Source organism: Anarrhichthys ocellatus, unplaced genomic scaffold (genome assembly GCF_004355925.1).
Source record: "Anarrhichthys ocellatus isolate YVR2014 unplaced genomic scaffold, GSC_Weel_1.0 scaffold7, whole genome shotgun sequence".
Lineage (NCBI taxonomy): Eukaryota > Metazoa > Chordata > Actinopteri > Perciformes > Anarhichadidae > Anarrhichthys > Anarrhichthys ocellatus.
This window is the reverse complement of record NW_022280037.1, coordinates 12,305,301-12,324,163: the sequence shown is the minus strand read 5'-3', so window position 1 is coordinate 12,324,163 and position 18,863 is coordinate 12,305,301. Positions and strand designations below refer to the sequence as shown.

Sequence of the window (18,863 nt, the reverse complement as noted above, 5' to 3'; positions counted from 1 at the left end):
AATGTGGACACAGTTTTGTCTTCTGACTGCATCTGATTCTCTCTCAGGACTCACTTTGTTGTCTTGTAATGTGCCGTTTGGACACCAGGGGGCGGAGTGTCCTCGTCTAAGAGCTTGAGCTTCAGCTACCTGAACAAACATCACTGGACAAGCTGTAAAAATAACTATTCTTTATTAAGAGACTCAAAGAAAAAAGGTAATAAATACAGATAAAGGACAGAATCAGCATTTAACATCCAAATTACAGAGATTTCAGTTACACAGACAGGAAATCAGATTTATAAATGTTTTATGTCTTTTTTGAAAGGATGATGCCTGTTTCCCAAAAGCACAGAAACATACAAACCATAAGATATCAACGTGTTTGGCAAATGTACATCGGGATGATTACAACGTAAACAAGGATGGAGATTAAAGATTAGAACAAAGAAAGAAAGATTTTTGATTTGTGTTTCATGATAAAAATCTGAAAATGATCAAAAAATGAAATGCGAATATAGATTGATTATTGATTATAACAGATTAATTTAAGCTTTTTGTTAAATAACAGTCTAAATACAATCTTGTATTTACGAGATCCTTATCGTAAATACAAGATAAAGATCTCATAATCCCAAAATAATAGAAGATACAGATTTAATAATAAAAACAAATCTCATCAAGAGAAATATATTTCACAATCACATCTTTATTTTGTAATTACTAGATACGTTTCTCAAAAAACTTTATTTTATTATTGATTATGAGATTCTTAAAAGTCATAATTACAGTATCCAGTACCACATTTCTTTCTCTTTAATTTGCAGTTCATTAGAGGATCCAGCAGGTTTTTATTTTATAGTTAGAATCTATTTTATGTAAATTAGATTCTTCCGTTTCAAATTAATTAGTGCTGATTATGGTTATTTTTAAAGTTATCTGGGTTCAAATTAATCAAATCAATTCAGTAATATTTTTAAAATTATTTTATTATAATATATTTATAATATATTTTCACTAGTTTCTTTGTTGTACTTCAATTTATTATACTACATCTGATTACAGAATCAAACACACTGGACTGTTCAGTGAAAAGAGAATGATTTTGGTTTCTGTTGTTGATGATGATGATCTCCTTTATTAAATATATATATTTGGTATATATGCGTGTCTTTCTATGTATTTTATATACATGTGTATGTATCAGTACTAGTTGGTATATGTATACAGTATATATACAGTGTGTGTGTGTGTGTGTGTGTGTGTGTGTGTGTGTGTGTGTGTGTGTACTTATTTCTATCTTTGTGGGGACCTGATCTTCTGCCTGCAAAGTAAGGACATTTTGAAAACAACATTTTATTTTGTTTTTTCTTCTTAAAATGGCTTTTTAGGGGTTAAGACTTGGTTTTAGTGTCTTGGCAACTTTTGTCGAGTATAGAAGTACAAATGTGTACTTGTATTCTTTGTGAGGACATATTTCTCTACCCTCAAAGTGAGGATATTTTGTAAATCAAAGATATTTTCTCTTTCATTGCCAGGATGTTTAGAGGGTTCAGATTTTTAGGTTTGAGTTACGTTTGTCATCACTAGTATAGAAGTACAAACATGTGTGTGTGTGTTCTTAGTTGTTCTCTGTGAAGTCTCGGCAGACGCCTCGGACCAGCAGAGGGACCAACTCGGCGAGGCCGGTGAACTCTCTGGTGAAGAAGGTGTGGCTTTCCTTCGGCTCTGATGACATCGCTTTGATGTCGTCCAGGGGTGCCCAGGCCACGCCCACCGAGTACATGGTGATGCCTGGTGATTGGTGGAAACAGGACATTTGAGTAAGAAGTGAACACAAGCTGGTGCTGTTTTTCCTTTATTTCAACACGCACCTTGTCTCTGTGCAGCCATCGCTGGAAGTCTGACATCGTCGTATGATTGGCCGTCTGTCACCACGATGAGGAAGTTACGTCCTGGTCCCGTCCGCCTGGTGAAGAAAAACAAACAAATCTAATTCAGGTGTTTGTGTTTTTTTCTCCTTCGGACACGATGAACCCTGCTGAAAGAACCTTCAACAATCAGAACACCACTTCAGGATTTGGTCACATTTCCCTGCAGGTAGCTTCCAGCACTTCAGAGTTCATTTTTAAATCTCAATTTTCTCTTTTTCTCTGTGAAAATGTTTGATTCAAATGTTGTTGTTTTTACGCAGGCAAACATTTTGTCATTTAGTCAGCAACTTTCAGGGGTTTTGAGGTGACTAACATGGTAGAAAAACAAACAAATATATTTCTGTTTTAAAATCTGATCCTAAAGCCTCACTTACTCTTTGGGTAACTGGTCACCTGTGACATGCATCAACATGTTTTACATTGCTGCATTTAATGTTTCTCAATGCGTCTCCTATCATTCTATATTTTCTCATCATCAAAAAACCCATGTGCACATCCAAACCAACAACTCGTTAGTCCGTCTCTCAATACTGTCTGTCTTCCTGCCTGTGGCTCTCAGCTCCAAACCCACTGGTTCCTAATGAAGATATAAATCTTTAAAAACACAAATAGATAGTTTCCTTTTGTATTAAAAAGGCTCAGTTATTTCCTAAAACAGCTGGTCACTGTAGTTTTTATCAAACAAACGGGAGGAACTAGTGGATTTGTTGGGGACTATTTTCAGCAGCGGGTGAATCCACATTTAGTAGGATTAATTCATATTTAGTTTGTGTTTAAACAGATGCTAATTATCACCAGCCTTCAACTTAATGGGACAGTTTCTAGTGGTGAGGATGCAGACTGCAACCAACTGAAACTTCTCCCATGTGCCAAGCGAGTAGGAGAATAATTTTCTAATATTTAATACTTCTAATATTATATTCTTAATGCGACACACTGGCCATTTAAATGATTAAAACCTTGTTGGGTGTGTTGTAATGTACTCAGGTGTGTTGTTACCTGAACAGGTTCTGGGTGGTGTAGCTGATGGCGGCTCCAGTGGCCGTTCCTCCGCTCATGTAGGGGATCCTCCTCAGGGCGTTGATGGAGTCCTCTTTGTTGGAGTGGTCAAACATGCCGAACTCCAGCCTCTGATCGTAGGTGAACTGCACCGCACCTGGACATCCAACACACAGTCAGCCGGCTAATCGGCTCGTCAATGAATCAATAAATCAGTTAATTTTCATATTGTGAAGCTGACCGACGCGAGCTCCCACGTCCGAGACGTCAAAGCTTCTGGTGATTCCCGCCAGGAAGTCCAGGACCAGCTGAAAGTTTCCCTCCCCGACGCTGGAAGAACCGTCGATGAGGAACCCGATGTTTACCGAGTTGTAGCAGGTTTTACCTTAAGAACACACATCAACATTTCCTCAGCTTGGCACTCAACTTATTTTACCACCAAGAACTGTGCAGGAACCATAACATCTGGTAATACAACATGTTCTATGACTTGTGGGACTTGTTGCAGGTCCAGTCTGTCAGGAAATCTGCTGTGGAAATTAAATCCTCCTCAGAAATACCAGGATTTCTGTGACCTCCTGACCTTTTCTCTAGCTTCGCCCACTACAACCACATTTCACTTGTGCTGCATTTATGTGGTGTCGGAATAATCGGAAAAAGTATTTAATGGCCGGGAAAATTCATGTGAAAGCCCCCTCAAGTCAGAATTACTTGGATAAAGGGTTGACGTCATTTTACGCAGAAATAAGGTGGACGAAGTAAACGTTGGGCTGATGGTAAGAAACATTTTCCAAATTAAACAAAACAAGATATAACGTGTTAATGACAGAGCTTTGTTACCCCGTCTTAATGCTAAGCTAACAACAACTGTCTTAGAACAGTATTAAGATCTAACTCTGCATGAAGCAAATGTTGAATTTCTAACACAGTCCTAACACAGTGAGAGGCTGAACTGAACCGTGTCGTGGTGCTGAGTGCTGTGTTGTAGTTGTGTCTCACTGCAGAGCAGGCTGTCCAGAGAACAGAGCTTCTGAGCGAGAGGTTTGACGTGTTTGGTGGTGCTGAACCAGCTGGGCATGGAATAACTGAAGAAACCGTTATCTTTACACACCGCCTGCAGGAAGAAGAGAAACACCAAAACGTTTCAGACTCTACACGTCTTTTATCTGGTAAAAAGTCTCTTTACTAACAGATGTTTAGTAGACGGAGAACTAACTGCTGTTCAATGGTTCAACTCATGCTACATCCACACTACTCCGTTTCCATTTCAAACGCATATGTTTTGCTATGTTTACACTGTGCGCCCACACTACGCCGGCGTTTTCGAGCACTGAAAACGGATAAGTATGAAAACGCTCCCGAAGACGGATAACTTTGAAAACTCCGAGTTGGGTTGAGTTCATAGAGGAAGATTTTAGAGAAGATCTTAAGTATCAAACACGACCTTTCATTATTAAAGAATACTTTATCACTCTGTCGTATTTTTTTAACTTAGCAACCAATCTACTTCCTGTTTACACCGGCACCCAGCGCATGCCCAGTGTACGTGAATAGGCACGTGATATTCGTTTTCAGTCGTTTTTGTCTGGACGGAGATCAATTCGAAAACGATGCTGAAAACGTTGTGTGGACGGAGTAGTGTGGACATGACCTAAAAGAGACAAAGATCCTCTGAGCAACAGAAGAAAAAGAGAAGAAATCAGTTTCACGATAAAAGCAGCCCAGAACAAGCTGGAGTTAACTTCTTCAGACTTCACAATAGAAACAGGTTTGTCTATTTAGCACGATAATACCATCTGAACTAATCACAGTTTAAACCTCTTCAATCAATATTTTCTGATCAATAATCAAACTGATTCAACAGTAATCTGTCATGTGACCCTGTGAGGAAGTCTGAATCATTTCACATGTAAATAAAGCATTTGGTGTCTGAATTAAACTCTGTTAGAATAGTTGTTATTGCTCATCAATATAACAGCTGATTCATAACTTTTAGAAAACGGTCGTGTACATTACATACATATGTTTAATAAATGAGAGAAGATGTGAATAAAACGGTCACCTTCTTCATGAAGTCCTTGTCTCGCACCATGGCGAGCTCCTCGGGCGCCGGTTTGGCCACAGACACCAGGAAGACGTTAATGCCGGACTCTCTGGCCAACATGGCCGCCCGCTCCAGGTCGTCAGATGGCCAGCCGTCGATTAGCACCATCATGACCCGAGGGTGACCCCGCCTACCCCCGGTCTCCTGGGTGAAGAAGGTCTCCACCGTGTGCATGATGGCTTTACCTGCAACGAGACGAGGAACCAGTTAAAGAGACGCTTTAATGCAGGTTTAACGCCATTACAGCCACCAAGGGGCTGCCAAAGCCTCATGGGAGCTGTAGTTCACCCTTGTAGTTTTATCTTGGTTAAAATGATGAGGTTTTGTTTTCTAGTGGATGTGGACCCTTATCTCACTGTACCTCATTGAAATGCTTGAGATCTATTTCTAAACGTTGGATTTTAACTTCTTTTCTTGTTTATTTCTACAATATCTTATAATTCAATCGATGACGCATCATACTTATGTGTGTTTTTAACTCTTACACACTTATACATGAGAATCACTGATTTAAAGAGCAGCTTTCTGTGATTACTTTGTGCATGTGTATTGGGATTATAGCTGATATCAAACCTTCACTGTTCACTCTGAATGTGGAATAGTACTTTGACTGTTGACATTGAATACTAATATGAGATTTAATTTATAGTTTGGTTATTGGTTTCTGATGTCAGGGTGGTGCCTCCAATAGTCGCATGTTGATGTGTCCTTGAGCAAGACACTTAACCCCAAAATTGCTCCCGTAGCTGTGCCTATGGTGTGTGAATGAGTTAGTCTGATAGGCAGGTGTCTGCCATCAGTGTGTGAATGGGTGAATGATGACAAGTAGTGTGAAAGCGCTTTGAGTAGTCGGAAAGACTAGAAAAACGCTATACAAGTCCAGTCCATTTACCATTTATGGACATTAATAATTCTATTGATGTTAATAATTTAGTTTTCATATTTGCTGATAACCGAACATGCTCCTTCCAGATCCCAACAATGTTCTTCTTTTGTTTGAAGTTTAAAAAACAAAAGAAATATATTTTTTTAAAGTTATGCAGGAAGTGGGCAGAACCATCAGTTTAAAAGAGAAAACACTATAAATCAAGTCAATACGGTCACAACAGGGATGCATACATGTCTGTGTGTGTCTATGTGAGTTCTCCTATATGCCTATGTGAGGACTACAACTTCAGACCAGGAAAGTAAGGACATTTTGTCTTTACTTCTTCAAAGGGCTGCTTTAGGGATCATCTTCAAAGGTTAGTGACTCATGCTTTATGTTGTGTGTGTGTGTGTGTGTGTGTGTGTTACCTGTGTTGGTGTCTCCTCCCAGGTAGGCCAGCTCCTTGATGGCAAACAGCAGCTCTTTAGGTTGAGTGTAGTTGGTCAGTAAGAACTCAGTCCTGGGAGAATCACTGCAAATGCAATCCAGGTGAAAGACACGCCAGTTGAAAATGTTGTCTCAAGTAAAAGTATAAAAGTATTATGAGCAACATGTACTTCAAGTAAAAGTCCCGTGAGAACCACGAATCCCTCAAAAGAAAAACAGCCATTTTCAGCTTTGTGACGATGCATTTTCCAGCTGATCCAAGAGGCTTTTGAAAGAGTTTATTTAGCTGAAGAAGTAGAAGGAATTGCTTTTGATGTTCTTTAACCATAGCATGAAAGCAGCAAGGAATTAGCAAGCTAGCTAGCTAAGTAGCTAGCCCCTAAATGAGTAAAATTTAACAACTTAATGCTTCATCCATAACACACTAAAGCACAATTTATGTTTAAGTATGTCTCACCTGGCCTGGATCAGTCCTATATGCGGCCCTGTTGATCCGACTCTCAACATGGCCGCCAATTTGGTGACAAAGTTCTTCTGGAGGTTGAACCTCCGCTGCCCGATGTTGTTACTGCTGTCGATCACTATGGCGATATCCATCTGACAGTCTGCGCACACACACACACACACACACACACACACACACACACACACACACACATTAAAACAATCTTAATTCATGTTCAATCTTTTAAGTCCAAAATATCAAATACACCGAGCACACAGTTTACCTTTATTTCCGCCTGTCAGAGCTTTCTTCACTGACGGCTTCTTCAGTGGTTTCTTTGCTGCAACACACACACACACACACACAGACACACACACACACACACACACACACACACACACACACACACACACACACACACACACACACACACGTCATCTAGGGTAACACAGTATGTCTGGTGGAAACATCACACTCCTGTTGTGTCTGGAAACTTCAGGAAAGAAGAAGAAGAAGAAGAAGAAGAAGAAGAAGAAGAAGAAGAAGAAGAAGAGTCCTGATAACAGTAAAAGTGTTTCTTTACTTCTGCATCATTTCTGTAAATTTTCAAAACAAAGCTGGAATTCAGCTAATCACCAGCATGAACAGATTTATTTTGTAATCTGATAATTATCTGCATATTTTTTTTTGAGCGTCCACCATTTTGTAGACGCTCAGTAACGTAACGTTGGTTCTTCTTGGTTCTGGAACAGCTTTTACGTTAGATGATTCAGGAAATTAATTGATTTGTTGCACAGCTCTTTAAATAACATACTTTTTAATGATGTAATAATATGTATCATTACCTGGTAGTGCTGCTGCAGGCAGAGATGTGGTACTGGTCTCACTGGTCAACTCCAGTGGGACGTTAATAGGCTCTGTTCACACACACGCGCACACACGCGCACACACGCGCGCACACAACACATGCGCGTGCACACACACACACACACACACATGCACGCACACACACACACGCAAACAGGTTTAGCAAATTAGTTTTGTATATTAAAGTATATTTAATGAACAAACATCAGTCATATCTGGTAGATTTCCTTAATTTCAGTGAAGCAGTTTCCCAGTTTAACCTTTGGACAAAGATGTTAATGATGATGCAGTATTATTGATATTAATATATTTGTATAGTACACGGTATTGAGAGGAAATAAACATTTAAAGCTGCATTAAGCAGCTTGTTTTAGGAGGCGGTGGAACGCCACAACAAGCTGTAAACCTTGACCCTTTAGGCCTACTCTACTTACACAGCATGTGTAAACTCCATCTACTGGTTGAAAGCTACTAAACAAGTGAGTAAGTGGACCTTGAGTTGTTGGTCAAACTGCTGATTATGAGGTCAAGGACGAAGATCCAATTTCAACTTTTAAACCAACGTGGTCGAAAAGTCCTCAGAGTGCTCAAGTTTGAACAACGAAGAAAACTCCATCAGCTGATGAAGACGGTGAGGTGCTGTTGAAAGCTCCAGAACAAGCTCGGACCTTGAGTTGAGATTGTTTTGTGAAAGACATAAAAGCAGCTGAGGACACTAAAAAATGTCCAATGTGACTTCAAATATCTTGTTTTTTTTCCGGACCAATAACCCAAAAATGATTAAACTTCACAGGACAATAAACGAATCAATCAACCATCCGATCGATTGGATGAACAAAACGGGCTCCGACCTACTGGTGAGGCTGAAGGAGGCGGTCCAGCGGGACAGGGCCTGTGATTGGATGCCGTGTGCGTAGGAGCTCATGTAGTTGTGTCGTCCCTGCAGCTTGTGAACCCTGACAGGGCCGCCGGACTGACCCAGAACCCCCCTGAAGAGCCGAGACATGGTCAGAACATCAAACGTTTAAACTGTTCATCGGCTGAGCAACACAAACTTTATTCAGCTTCTGATTCTACGTTTGTACATACAAGTGCAATCATTTAAGAATAAAAAAATATCAAAACTTACAACCAAATATGATAAACAAACAAATTAAGAATGTGTTAAAACAAGAGTTATAGATTTAATCAAACAACAGACTTGTTATTAATATTTCTTATACACAAATCTGGTGTTAAAAACTGAAGATTGTCTTTTCTGCAGAGAGAACATGAGTTCTTTTAGCAAAACTTCTCAAGAAACCAACTGACTTTATTTTTACAGACGAGTTCAAAGTGATGTTTCCATGTTAATCTTTCGTCAACTTTTTCAGACTGTTGATGTTTTATGGGCTAATTGTTGTGTGTTTAACATGTTTAATATGCTTAACATGTTTAGCATGTTTAACATGTTTTACTACATTAGTTTCTGTGTTAAAGCAACAGTTTGACATTATTAGGAAATACACTTTGCTTTCTAGCTGAGAGTTAGATGTTCAGATTGATAACTCTCACGTCTGTCCAATAAAACGTAAAGTTAAAGCCAGCAGCAGGTTAGCGTAGCTTAGCATAAAGACTGGAAATGGAGGGAAACAGCTAGCCCGGCTCCGTCCCAGAGATGTGGACTCGAGTCGACTCATGTCTCTGTTTTTGTGACTTGAAACATGACTTGAAAGAAAATAAACGACTTGTGACATGATGACTTTAAATATTCAACTTAAAATATCAAAAATGGAATGACAGTCGCTGTCGTGATTGGATGACGACGCTGTCTGTCAAGCTCCTCCCGGTGCTACCTGATGGTTTATTGATCAGATCAAATTATTTTAAATTAATTGTTTTTTGTTAAAACGTGATGGGGAGAGAATATCTTTTTAATTGAGAAGAATTTAGAAATATTTACGCTTTTAAAAAGATAATTGTTTTTCGTTTAATTATATTCATTTCACTGAATATCAATAATTCATGGTCATACTTTTTGAAAAAAAATATTTTCTTTTTCCTGAATACCGGAGGCTGCAGGTACGACTGCACTTAAATAACTCACATTTTGTATCTTGTTTGTTTACATGAACATCACAGATCTCAGCCGTTATTATTTTTTACATTCATGATATTTTTGTGCTTTGGCCAACATGACACATGGCAGCCAGAACAGACCACAATAAGTTGTAATATATAAATAAGATGATAAAGGAAAGGACACATAATCCTTATTATAATGAAAGTAGAATAAAAACAATGGTGTCTCCGGACTGACCCCGGATCTGAGAACAGGAAGCATTGTTCGATACGTTTAAGAGATTCAGACTTCAGAGGGAAGTGTGTGAAACTAAAGCAGAGAGGACAGGAAGAAGAGATGTGAGGCAGTGGAGGAAGGAGTTTCCCCCCCGTGGCCCTCAGCAGAGGAAGGAGGAGGTCATTCAGGGTTGAGAGCTTAATCCTTCAGCGCTGCACATTCCTTCGTGGTGTTGGTGTTTAGTCGAGGTTCAGCAGACAGAAGGACTCCTTATTATGTCACATCTGCAGCTGCAGTTGGTCGCAGAGTCTTTGATCCACGTGTCTGTCCGGCTACGCAAACCTCCAGCTAACCTGCCTGACGAGCCTGACTTCCACCAATCAGCACAGAGATCTGCTTTAGTGTGACGAGTGTGAAACGAGGACGCCAAGAAAGCAAAAACAAAAGGGTTCGAAAACAATCGACCCACCTGTGGACGGCAGCTCCGCAGACGGAGGAGACGGAGGCGTAGATCCCCGTCCCGAACACCGGTACCCTCCACTGGGTGCAGTCTGGAGGACACAAGACCTCCACGCCGTCCTCCACCAGGTCGGCTCCACGGGTCACACAGGTCACCGGGTACGGCACTGATCAATAACACAGCGACATCAGAGGGACTCAAGCAAATACATCTGTACTGTTTGTCTTTAAGTTTTGTTGTACTTTCTTTGTGATTTTTCTCTATTTCATGTTTTTCTATGTCTAAATAAAATGGATCCTCATATCCTTAAAGATATATTAACTGTATACAAAACCTCCGTCCATATACATGTAAATATGTGTTACAATATTATAATAAAAACAACAACAAAGACATTTAAATAAACATTAGCTAACGTTAGCGTTCACGATCGCTTGTTGTTGTGACCGCTGGAGTTCACGTTACCAGAGCGACGTACAACATTTAGAGACGTAAAGAAGTCTTGCATCACTTTTAAGGTTTAAGATAACGTTAGTCCCTAGATTATATTTCCTTAGATTGTGGGTCGATCACCTTTTTGTTGATCAGTTCATTTGTTATCGATCTGCCTTGCTAACGCCACATCTGTGTGAGGAGAATTATGCTAACGGTATGGATATAGTGCAACACATTCATACATTTAGTGTCTAAATTCTGAGGGGAACATTTGGCCTCTACAAGCTTCGTTTTTATGTTAAAAGCTAAAGAAAATAAAAGAAACTGAAAAATATATATATATATATATATGAATATGTTTTTGGTTATAATGTTTTCAGCTGTTAACTTGTGAAAGACTAAAGTTAAAATAATAGAAAGAACACATTTAAAAAGGATTTTTAAAAAGCAGGTTTACTGTTACATAACACTATTCATGAGAGAGAGTCAGAATTATTATATTATTATTCAGGATCATAAATCGCCTCTTTGACTTTGGATAAAAGGAGCTTTTCATCTGTTTCATCTATTCGAGAGAAACAGAGCTTCAGACATTTTGTATGATTCAGGCTCAAAATAAACAACTTCTGAGGATCAACAAGGAGTCATACAGAGACGTTTAAAGTTACCGCTACATGTTTCTGAGAGCCAACAGAAACAATTCATCAAAGTGAAGAAGAAGAAGAAGAAGAAGAAGGAGAAGAAGAAGAAGAAGAAGAAGAAGAAGAAGAAGAAGAAGAAGAAGAAGAAGAAGAAGAAGAAGAAGTAGGAGAAGAAGAAGAAGAAGAAGAAGAAGAAGAAGAAGAAGAAAAGAAGAGCACATATAAATTACTTAAATGACTTAGTTAGGTTCAGGAAAAAAGAAAGAAACATTCAGGACTGACCGCTGGATTCTGATCCAGACGTTGAGGAGATCAAGAAGAAAAGGCCTGCAGATAAAAAGAAAGATCACATGAACCCGTCATCAAATACACAAGGACAGACAAGTTAAACCACAGAAGAAGAAGAAGAAGAAGAAGAGCAGCTCACCTGTCAGAGGCAGCAGCACAGACAGCTGAGACATTTCTGCACCTGAAACTGTCATCAATCATCAATAATGAATGTCATTAAAAGTTTATATATCTATCTGTACACATGATGACACTCACACTAAACTATACACATGAAACAGGGTTAGACATTCACGTCTTCACCAGTAAGCAATCAGAACATCAGACAACCAAAATGAGTTCACACTGTACACAAGAGACACGATCAAAGAACACGAAACCAGTCAGCAAAGCAGGTAAGTGATGGTGAACCAGTTAGTAAATGGTTAATAAAATCAGTCAGCTGGTACGGAATGAGTTTTTTAAGTTAACTCACACATTAGCTGTTAGTCAATAAATCAACTGAGTAAACTGGTTAAATCAGCAACTAACTCAGTTTTACAGGCTGTTTATGTACATGATAGAACATTAAACAAAGATTTAAATAGAGTAAAGTGTATGAAACCAGTCAGAGAGGCTGTGAATCAGTTATCAAAGGTCAGTCATAGTAAAGATTACAGTGACCGACTGTTAAACCATTAAACAATGAATTAACAAGTCAACTGTAACCAAGTCAACACACAAGATACAGATGAATTATAAACAACACAAAACCAGTTGGCCAGACAGCAAACAACTCTAGTTACACATAACCAGGCTGAGGGAGGAACGATTCACATGGAACGGCGCTACGTAGTTAGAATGCAACATAATTAACTCTGTTGATGTTAAACAAAAAAAAAGACATAATCAGATTACCAATATTTTAAGCAACACATTTGGAGATTATTAGCAAGATTACAATTTCAAAATTTGTTTTAGAAGGTGCTAAATACAAGATACAAGGAGCATTTATATAGCCTCTCAACATGGTGACTGTTGAGCCGGCGGCTAGCAGCTAACAGTGCTAACAGTGTTAACAGTGCTAACAATGTTTACCCGAGCACGAACAGAAGGATGCGTAGACGTTACTCCACTATATCTTTACATAGATGATAGTTGTTTGATGAGATATTAATGATCTGAAACTCAGATTTAAGAGATATATACGAACACGCACACACAAACACATTACAACACTTTACGAATTCTCCCATTTTATTGTACGTAACGCAGGAAACAGGAAGAACATCACAGAACAGCGCAAGATATCACGAGAGAACCGCTTCCAGAAAACATAATCCATCACTAACCACATTTGATATGAAAGTGTTCTGCTGCTGCTCCAAGTTCAGATCCAGGAACACTAATGTGTGAAATGATTCAAGTCCTCTGATGATGAGAACGTTTCCACAGCTAGAAGGAAGAACTTCAGCCATGATGTTCTTCATCTTTTCTGATTTACTTACAAAATACTTTTCTTTTGTCTTTATAAATTTGGTTTTGAGGTAATCCAAAAGTAACGGAAAGTAATCAAGTTACTTTACTTTGATATTGTGATACTGAGGGTTTAGAGTAGTTACTGCATTTTTAACAGGTAATTAGTAATAGTATGGGATTACATTTCTAAAGTTATCCTCCCAACCCTGTAAGTAAACCAGTAAACAGTCAAACCAGATCAGTCAACTCAGTTAACTAGTCAGCCATAAACCAACTAGTCAACTAGTTAAGAACGAGTAGTGGTTAAAACAACAGTCAACTCAGTTAACTAGTCAGCCATAAACCAACTAGTCAACTAGTTAAGAACAAGTAGTGGTTAAAACAACAGTTAACTCAGTTAATTAAAACAGTCAGTTCACTAGTTTCATACATGATGTATGGTTACACTGAGATATCCAGCCAAACAAGAATACAATGAGAATAAACTGTGAAACTGGTCAGCAGTAAACCAGTTAGTAAACTGTCAGCAGTAAACTATTCAGGCAACAGGTGAACCAGTTAGTTAGGTAATGGTAAACCAGGTAAACGTCAGCTAGTGAAGACTAGTCAAGACAACAGTTAAGCAGTCAGCCAGAAAGAAAACTGTCATTTAAAACTATCAATCAATGAGTAAACCAGTGAGATCACCAGTTAACAGACAAAGTCAACCAGCAAACAATCTTGAAACCAGTCTTCCAACTATTGGGCAGTCAAATAAACAATTCATAAATAACCAGTAAACCAATAACCAGTGAGCCAGTAAATCACTCAACCAGTGGGCAAACCAGACAGTAACTAGTTAAAAAGGTCAGTTAACTCAGTAACCAGTTAACACAATAAACCACTCACTACTACTACTACTAACTAAACTACATGTTAACCAGTCAACCAGTTATTAAACAATTCAGCCAGTCTGTGAAACAATGCAAAATCAACAGCTAACTGGTTAACCAGTCAGTAAAACCAGTTAATCGTTGGTCAGTCAGTTAACTTAGCAGCCGGTTAGTAAACTAATTACTATTTAACCAGTCAGTCAGTAAAGAAGTTGGGTTAAAATGGTCAGCGAGTCACTTTGTTTGGATTTAAATCAGCCAATCAATCATTCAATCATCCATTAATCCAGTCATTCATTAGTTCAGTCATCCATTAGTTCAGTCATCCATTAGTTCAGTCATTCATTAGTTCATTGATTCATTAGTTCAGTCATTCATTAGTTCATTGATTCATTAGTTCATTGATTCATTAGTTCAGTCATTCATTAGTTCATTCATTCATTAATCAATAAACTCGTCTTACTGTTTCTTCAGCAGCCGTCTCTCATGAAAACTATTCAGAGTTTATTCCCTGGAAGCAGCAGCCGGTAAGCTGATGATGCTGAGCTGGTGTCGATCGCCCCGCGAGAGAGAGAGGCAGCCCTTTAAATAAGCTCTCACACACACACAGACCTTACAGTCGTGACATCAGAGGGGGAGGTGGGAGGGGCTTCACTGACAGGTCGACCTGAGAGAGAGAAACAGAAAAATTAAAAACTTTCCACAGTTCATTAATGATTCAACAGCTGAGTGATGTTTACTGTTTACTTATAGTTGTTACTTTGTAAACAAGTTGTTCTCTTCATGGCGTCCATATTAAACTAAAGCGTTTACAGTCTGAACATAACTTACTTTACAGTGTTGTGTTGTTCTCCCCATGTTTAGAAAAAAAGACAATTTAATATTGAGGTTTATCCAAATGTAGAGCCTTTAATAAAAACCGGTTCCCATAAACTCATCGTGGGTAAAACATACAAAAGAATCAACAAAACTAAAGAGACGAGTCCATTAGTCAGCTGATGTTACAGCTAAAAAGTCGGGTTCATGACTTTACAAATGCTTTTGAAATTTATGGATAAAACAAAACAAGCTAAGTTTTATCTGTGCACACAAAATAATTGCTGTTAAATTCACAAATGTTTCAGTTTCTAGTAGTGAGTGCTGTAGTGTTCTTCTGTTCACCAACTATGGTGGTGATCTTCATGGAAAGAATCTCTGTGTTGGCGAGGCATGGGGGAGTTTCCAATATACAATAAAGTCTGAATTAAAGTCTGTTTTTTGGCAGATGATGTGATCTTGTTCATGAGTCCCAACAAAACACTCTGAGGATCAGGGAGGAACTAATCATTTCATTGGTTAAACATATTTCCGCCCGCACAAATATTCTGCAGGTGTGTTTATTCAGTTTTTGTAATTTTCTCTGCAAATTTTTCTCAAGAAAAATCTGGTGTTTTGAGTGAAACGGTTTGACAAGGAATGTTTCTGACTTTATTCTAGACAAAAATGGTCAAATTAGTTGAATGTAGGCTGAGTGTTGCATTTGCTTTGCACCAAAACAAAACGTGATATTTTATCTTCTACAAAGGTTTCTGACACGTATTGACGACTCGTCGCTGCAGGACTCGTCATGTTGGCCTCGTTCTATCACCTCTGAAGCTCTTCTCACTGTGGACGGCCGGCTCAGGTAATGTTACCTGTGTGGAGGTACCTGTACAGGATCACCAGACAGCAGCGGTCAGGAATTCAGCTTTGGCCAGCTCCCAGCCGACCGCCGGTAAAATGAGAAGGGCGAACAAGAAAATGTCTGGAGGAGGAATGTTTCTGCAGAGAGGGAGGACATTTTCTGAAAGGCTTTCATAGAGAGACACAGATAAAAAGATATGAAGTATACACGAGAACAATGCTTAAGAAACATCTCGGTGGGCAGTTTACTATCAACTTGTTTCAAATGGAAAACAAACTACATTGTATTTGTGAGTCTGTTTCAGGTCTCAGCTCCTCAACATGTTTCCCATTTGATTGAAGCTGTTCTGGGTTTCTAGACATGAAACTCTGGTTCCTGTAGACAACAGGAAGTGACTCACAGCTGGAGCTCTTTAAGTTTCTGACAAATGTGAAACTCTACTGGTTAACTGTTTCAGAAAATATCTGCTTCTTTGATAGAAAGTCAAAAGCATCCCCTGCTTTATGGTCTGTTTGACTCTAAATGGACCATAATTTACTCAATGAACATCATGCTGTATTGAAGAAGACTTGAAACTAGAGATTGAGACCATAAACTCATGTTTACAATGTTAACTGAGGTAATAAATCAAGAGAGAAGTAGAGTCATTTTCTCATAGACTTCTATACAACCAGAGGAGTCGCCCCCTGGTGGACACTGGAGAGAATGCAGCTTTAACACATGAAGCTTTGACTTCACACCTGGTAGACGTCCTGTGTGACGAGCGTTTAGGTTAAGAATATCTTCTAAATGTTATTAGATATTTAAAGGAGCATTAAACAGTTTAAAGTTCTCCTTTAAATCAATTTACTGAGTCTGACTTCGTACCAGTAAACCTCAAACTTGAGATGTTTCGGATAATAATGCTCAAAAAGTGCTCAACGTCCATGTTTGCTGAGTTCAAGTCACCTCGGCCACAAATCCCCCCCCCCCACGAGAGGCAGACACCTGATCCGTGAGAGTCCCGACACAACAAACGGCTCTTTGTGTGAACCACCATGTCGTCTCCCACATGCTTCATGATACTCTGATGGTCAGCTGGGGGTCACAAGCAGCAGCCAATCACAGCTGTTATATAAAAAAGAAAAGGGGCGAGGCTACCAGGCTGACCAGGATCTGTGTGGGCTCTTTTATGTATATATACAGTATATATATATATATGTACATATACTATACGTACAGTAACACCTGTAGCGTTTTATTGATCGCTCTGCTCTTGTTTTCTGTGGACACAAAGTGGCGTCAAAACAGGACAGGTTCCATTTATCTGTCCTCACGTGCTGTCCTCTTCATCTCTCTGATCTCACCTGAACGTCCTCCAGGAGCTTCAGACGAGGAGAGGAGACAAGAGGAGAGGAGACAAGGGGAGAGGAGACAAGGGGAGAGGAGACAAGAGGAGAGAAGACAAGGGGAGAGGAGACAAGAGGAGAGGAGACAAGAGGAGAGAAGACAAGGGGAGAGGAGACTTGAACCGTATAAAAAGTTCTCTCTTTAGAAACGATGAATATGTAGAGAAGAAGAAGAATAAGAAGAATGGCTCGTTGTATTTTCTATCTTCAGACTTTCAATCTAAATCTTTTCTTCACTAAAACTTTGTTATTGTTCCAGTTGATTAAATATGAACATTGGTGTTAACATTTAATCAAAGTTTCCTCTCATCCAGCACATTAAAACTGAACTCCCACGTTGATCAGCAGTTGCTGACAGTCACAAAAGTGCATGTGTGTAGGTGTGTGTGTGTGTAGATGTGTGTGTGAAAAGAAAAAATTAAAGACGCGACTTCATTTGTCATTAATTTAGTAGTTGGTATTAATTATTGAATAAATAAAAAAAATGATATCATTTATTTATTTTAATGGAATAAATTAACTTTATTCTATAAACTTTACTCTTTCAACTTTAATATATAACAATTCAATATCTTATCCAATAATTATCCCATTAAAAAAAATTAATTAATGGAATTTCTATAACATTTTAAACCAGCTACTCTTCTCCTCCTTTTATCCCATGTTTTTCCTTTTTACCTCCTGTTCCTCTTCCTCCTCATTATTTCAGCTCACGGGTCAAAAAGTCAACATAACAGAGTCGACATCACCGACACCGAGCTGGGATTAACTCTGTGTGTGTGAGTGTGTGTGTGGTCTCTGCAGTAGAAACAACAGAAACAGAAACACGTGGAGTTTCATGGTGCCGTCACACTGAGATGAACTTTAACACTAAAATGTGTGTTTTGAAGAAGAACGAAGGGAACTTTTAACTGGTCCTGAACCAGTCTCATTGTAGTCCTGATCCTATACGAACCAGTCTCAGTTTAGTCCTGATCCTCTATCAGACCTCCATCAGTAAAGAGACCATCAGAGAGAAGATGGTCTATTTCTATAGAGTTATTCTTAATGCTCATCATCGGAGCCACCGGGTCGGATTCTGGTGAAACCAGATGAAATCATGCAGGTTCACCAGAAACTCCTTCAGCTCAGACTCCAGCAGAGACCGGTCCACCGTGGACAGACCCAGATCCTCCAGCAGAGACCGGTCCATCGTGGACAGACCCAGATCCTCCAGCAGAGACCGGTCCAGCGTGGACAGACCCAGAGCTCCGGAGGGAGGAGGAGAGCTCAGCTCTCGGCAGCAGCCTCCTCCTCCTCCTCCTCTAGCAGAGCTTCTCCTCTCTGGGAGTCAACACCGACACCACGCTGCTGGAAACCAGGACGTATTGCTGGACCCGCTGGAGGGAAGGGAGGCACAGGAGAACCAGAACCAGGACTGAGAGGGGCAGAGACACTACCACTTTAGTCCACAGGGACCACCAGAATCAACACAAGATAAAAGTTCTTCGTAGTAACTTTAAGTTTTAACCTTAATCCAATTTATCGTCTCTAAGACACACTTTTACTATTTGAGCTAAATTACATGAATCTAGCGTTTAATTGAAGTTTAGTTAAACTTGTATTTGTTTTCTTCTAGGGCCTCGTGGAAATAACATCAGGAGACCAACCTATGAAGTCTCTCTCACTCTCTCTCTCACTCACTCACACTCACACACACACACACACACACACACACACACACACACACACACACAC

General features: G+C 39.3%; 1 protein-coding gene across 2 annotated transcripts; it reads right to left on the bottom strand.

Moving 5' to 3' along the window:
- Positions 1-1,225: 1,225 nt before the first annotated feature.
- On the bottom strand, positions 1,226-14,626 carry coch (coagulation factor C homolog, cochlin (Limulus polyphemus)). 2 transcript variants are annotated; one of them, XM_031847709.1, is made up of 15 exons: positions 14,539-14,626; positions 11,885-11,932; positions 11,740-11,784; positions 10,391-10,547; positions 8,499-8,632; positions 7,622-7,693; positions 7,060-7,116; positions 6,789-6,936; positions 6,313-6,416; positions 4,975-5,201; positions 3,912-4,026; positions 3,154-3,297; positions 2,913-3,069; positions 1,854-1,948; positions 1,226-1,773 (listed from the first exon to the last, which is right to left on the bottom strand). In XM_031847709.1, the coding sequence occupies exons 2-15, from the start codon at positions 11,916-11,918 to the stop codon at positions 1,601-1,603; spliced, it is 1,662 nt and encodes a 553-aa protein (XP_031703569.1). In that variant the 5' UTR covers positions 11,919-11,932; positions 14,539-14,626; the 3' UTR covers positions 1,226-1,600. The 2 variants fall into 2 exon arrangements, with proteins under 2 accessions (XP_031703569.1, XP_031703570.1); XM_031847710.1 differs by having other exon boundaries at positions 11,885-11,926.
- Between the last annotated feature and the right edge of the window lie 4,237 nt (positions 14,627-18,863).

Excerpts from the sequence above, each read along its gene's own strand:
- coch (XM_031847709.1), bottom strand. The coding sequence starts at position 11,918 with ATGTCTCAGCTGTCTGTGCTGCTGCCTCTGACAG. Across the intron at positions 7,694-8,498 it reads CGCCTCCTTCAGCCTCACCA|AGCCTATTAACGTCCCACTG; the intron begins GTAGGTCGGAGC and ends GTGTGTGAACAG. Across the intron at positions 4,027-4,974 it reads ACAAGGACTTCATGAAGAAG|GCGGTGTGTAAAGATAACGG; the intron begins GTGACCGTTTTA and ends TTCTTCCTGCAG.